The sequence below is a fragment of the Montipora capricornis genome, unplaced genomic scaffold (genome assembly GCF_036669925.1).
Source record: "Montipora capricornis isolate CH-2021 unplaced genomic scaffold, ASM3666992v2 scaffold_329, whole genome shotgun sequence".
Taxonomy (NCBI): domain Eukaryota; kingdom Metazoa; phylum Cnidaria; class Anthozoa; order Scleractinia; family Acroporidae; genus Montipora; species Montipora capricornis.
The window spans coordinates 30,001-34,300 of NW_027180066.1; the positions used below are offsets into that span (position 1 = coordinate 30,001).

General features: G+C 43.1%; 2 protein-coding genes across 2 annotated transcripts; both read left to right on the plus strand.

Moving 5' to 3' along the window:
- The first annotated feature begins 2,105 nt into the window (after nucleotides 1-2,105).
- On the plus strand, nucleotides 2,106-2,960 carry LOC138035229 (craniofacial development protein 2-like). The gene has a single exon (XM_068882046.1). The coding sequence runs from the start codon at nucleotides 2,106-2,108 to the stop codon at nucleotides 2,958-2,960; it is 855 nt and encodes a 284-aa protein (XP_068738147.1).
- Nucleotides 2,961-3,073: 113 nt separating this feature from the next.
- LOC138035230 (uncharacterized) lies at nucleotides 3,074-3,685 on the plus strand. The gene has a single exon (XM_068882047.1). The coding sequence runs from the start codon at nucleotides 3,074-3,076 to the stop codon at nucleotides 3,683-3,685; it is 612 nt and encodes a 203-aa protein (XP_068738148.1).
- Nucleotides 3,686-4,300: the final 615 nt, after the last annotated feature.

Here is a 4,300-nt window from a genome sequence, read left to right on the forward strand (position 1 = left end):
CCGAACCCTAAGAGGAACGTGATATCAACACGTCCAAAGCTTGCGGGGAAAATATACTTTTCGTGGGGTTTTGAGCGCGAGCGCGTGTGTGGCGCATAAAATAATAGTGTGTGTATATCGTTTCGGCGATAAAATAAACCTGGCTCGGAGAGAGCTCTGTCTTGCTCTCGAGTTGAAGTATGAATGAGAGACTACAGCGGAGCAAAGATATGACCTAAAGAGAATAAACCAGTCACAAACAAACCAGATAACATCATCGTAAACCAATGAAAACACGACAAAGCAACCGTTTTAGAGATATTCCAAAACAAATGAGCGCTATATATAGTTTTTTTGTAGCGTTTAAAGCTGGTCACGCTTCGACTGTATTAGAGCTATTGCTTTCCATCCAAAACGATAATCCTTTCTTTAAGCCCGCTGCACACTAGAGCTATCAGTTTAGCAAAGTTTCACTCATGATTGTTAGCGTAAGCAAGTCACTCCATGGTACGGTGGCGTTTTGAGCACTAATGTTCACGCGTGCCATCAGCGCCGAATATTTAAAACGCCACCGCAATCTGGGAGAACTTGCATACGCCAACAGTTACGAGTGAAACTTCGCTAAGCTGATAGCCCTAGTCTGAAGTGGGCTTTACACAAGGTTACATTTGTTCTGAAATTTCGAATTACTAAGGACCATTCTAAAGATTTTTTTAAACGAGACGGGAGTATTTTGAATTTTGGTCAAAGTTTTCTTAATATTTGGATTTTGAGAATCGTATGAGACCGTTGTATTATGAAACTGGAACATTTCGTTGATTTCGTATCGTATTTCAAAATGGGCTCACAACATTGACATAGAGGACAAACAACATACATTTCAAACGCTTTATTCCCACAAAAAGACACTCTTAACACAAGTTGATATAAACGCTTGTTCTTCCGTCATCAAAGCTTCATTAGAAATGCGTTACTTGAAAACGTTCATCACAGCGATTTGTGTTTTATTACAAGTTGATAAGCTTTGATAGTTTAGCATAGTATGCGTGCTTCGAAGCAAAAGGCAGCAGATAAGAATTTGTTGTTATATTTGCGAGAAATGGTTCTGTTCTTGGGTCATCAAAGCTTCATTAGAAATGCGTCACTTGACAACGTTCATCACAGCGATTTGTGTTTTATTACAAGTTGATAAGCTTTGATAGTTTAGCATAGTATGCGTGCTTCGAAGCAAAAGGCAGCAGATTAGAATTTGTTTGTTATATTTGCGAGAATTAGTTTGTTCAAAAAGATAATAAACAAACAAAACGACACAAGAAAAATGTCTCATCGTAGCAGTGATTACCTTAATCCAAAAAAAGAAAAAAAAAAGACTTGTTTTCCAATTTATAATCCATTTCTGAAAACTGAACAACTCACCATGTGTACAACAAAGGGTATACATGTACCGGTCAAACAAATTTTTTTTTGCATGCACTGTTTAAATGTTTTTATAAAGTACAAGTAAAATAAAGTAACCATATTTAACGTCGATAACTCGTAACAGTAATTTAACTGACAAACCTGAGATCGACGGTGTGCTCATTTTACTCCCCCCTCTCCATCAGTGCTTCGTTTTACGGGTTTTTAAAGCTACTTAGCTACACAGAAAGGAAAGACGTCGAAACAAGGATACGAGATCCGGGAATCGAATTCAGGACCTCTTGTACCAAGGCCGCAGACTAACCGACTCTGCCATCCTTGCTCCTCACCGTCGCAAAAGCGTAAGTTTTTACGTCGTCAGTCAGAAGCTTTATTGCATTCACAAAAACTGCTCTAAAATAATACGTGCAGTGTTTGTTTTTTGCCTCCTATAAGTCCAACCCTACGTCCTCGTCGTGGGAGGCGGAAACGGGTAAGGCCGGCTAACAGGGCTCTGGTGAACTTGGTAGGCCAATCACCTGTCAGGTGGATAAACAATGATTACTGAAACAGCAACAGATAGAAACACATTTACTGACGTCTTGGTAGGAGAAGGCCCTTCCGGGAGAATGACGCGGTAGAGGCAAAGCCAGAAGGACCCTCGGCGGCTGATTAGCCTTCTTTCAACAAGACACACCATCAGAATCGGTACGTGGAATGTCAGGTCCATGTACCAAGCCGGAAAAGCATCGTCCATTGCAGAGGAAATGAGGAATTACAACCTGGAGATCCTCGGTCTCAGCGACGTCCGTTGGATACAATCTGGTAAGTGCAAACTCAGCTCAGGAGAGACGGTGCTCTACTCAGGCCATGAAGACCCAAGCGCCCCCCACACGGAAGGAGTGGCACTCATGATCTCCAAGCATGCCGTCAGGACGCTTATTAGCTGGGAGCCGATCAACTCTCAACTTATTACTGCCCTTTTCAAGACATCGCATGGCAAAATTAATGTTAGAATTATTCAATGCTACGCACCAACAAATGAAGCCGAAGAAGCAACTAAGAAGGAGTTTTACAACGCATTGCAGAGCCTCATTGCAAGGCAGAGAGGGAAGGAAGTTACCATTCTCATGGGAGATCTCAACGCCAAGATAGCAGGAGACAACAGAGAGTATGAGCTTGTAATGGGAAAACACGGACTAGGGGAGATGAACGAAAATGGCGAGCTATTCGCGGACCTTTGCACCAACAATGACCTGGTGATTGGTTGGAGTATCTTTCCTCACAAAAGGATCCACAAAGACACGTGGCGCTCCCCGGATAACATCACCGAGAACCAGATAGATTATTTTTGCATTGCCCCACAGTTTAGAAGATCTTTACAAGATGTCAGGGCTATGCGGGGAGCAGACGCCGGCAGCGACCATCATCTACTAGTAGCCACCCTAAAACTAAAGCTAAAGTGGTGTCAAGCTCAACAGCAAACTAGAGCCAAATATAACGTGACACACCTGAGGGATCCTTCTGTTGTAGAAGCTTTCCAAATCAACCTTAGGAACCGTTCCAAGCGTTGGAAGATATAGAAGAGGAAGATAGCACAATTGACACGCTCTGGGAACATCTAAAGAGCTCATGGATTAATACATGTAATGACACTTTAGGAAGGCAGCAGTCCAGAAACAAGGAATGGATCTCAATGGATACCCTAAAGAAAGTGAGAGAAAGGAAGTGCAAGAAAGAGCGGGTTAACAACAGTCGGACGCGGGCAGAAAAGGCACAGGCGCAAAACGATTACGATGTTGCGCATAAGGAAGCTAGAAAGAGTGCTCGAAAGGACAAGAGATGTTATATAGAGAACCTGGCAAAGGAGGCAGGGGATGCCGCAGCAAAAGGGAACATGAAAGACCTGTATTATACCACCAGAAAGCTAGCTGGGAAATTTGGTCATGTTAATCATACCATCAAGGACAAACAAGGAAATATTCTGACCACCACTGAGGAACAGCTGCATAGATGGGTCGAACATTTTGGAGAGGTCCTGAACAGGCCACCCCCAGTTGGAGGAACCGATATCCCAGAAGCTGATCATCTACTCCCAGTTAACTGCGCCATACCTGCAAGAACAGAGATTAGTAGTGCTATTAGGAAAATGAAGGACGGAAAGGCAGCAGGTACCGACAACATTCCTGCGGAAGTATTCAAAGCAGACATCAACACCACCACGGAGGTCTTTTATGAACTATCCAAAAGCATCTGGGAGGACGAGAAATCACCCACTGAGTGGAAAGAGGGTCTTATAGCTTGCTAGCTCATTATGGAATTCCGCGGAAGTTTATTAACATCATAAAAAACTCTTACGAGGGCACCACATGTAAAGTTATTCATGAAGGACAGTTGTCGGAGAGCTTCGAAGTTAAAACTGGAGTAAGGCAAGGATGCCTTCTCTCACCGTTCTTATTCCTCCTGGCAATTGATTGGATAATGAAGTCGTCGACGACGGGCCACAGGAACGGAATACAATGCGGATGATATTGCTTTACTATCTCACTTAGGGGCCCAAATGCAGAACAAAACCACCATTCTGGAAGAAAGGTCAAGAAGAGCTGGCCTTGTTATCAACACCGCAAAGACCAAAGTCTTGAAGATTAATTCAGGCTCAAACAGGAAGATCAGAGTGAATGATGCCGATATTGAAGAGGTGGACTCCTTCACATACCTTGGGAGCGTAGTAGACACAAGTGGAGGAACTGACGCGGATGTTGCAAATAGGATAAATAAGGCAAGAGGAGCCTTATCTGGAGCTCTGGTAGCATATCTACATCAACTAAGCTGAAAATATTCAACTCTAATGTAAAATCTGTGCTGTTGTACGGGGCAGAGACGTGGAGGATGACAGTCAAAACGATAAGAAAGTTACAATCAT

Excerpts from the sequence above, each read along its gene's own strand:
- LOC138035229 (XM_068882046.1), top strand. The coding sequence starts at position 2,106 with ATGTACCAAGCCGGAAAAGCATCGTCCATTGCAGAGGAAATGAGGAAT.
- LOC138035230 (XM_068882047.1), top strand. The coding sequence starts at position 3,074 with ATGGATACCCTAAAGAAAGTGAGAGAAAGGAAGTGCAAGAAAGAGCGG.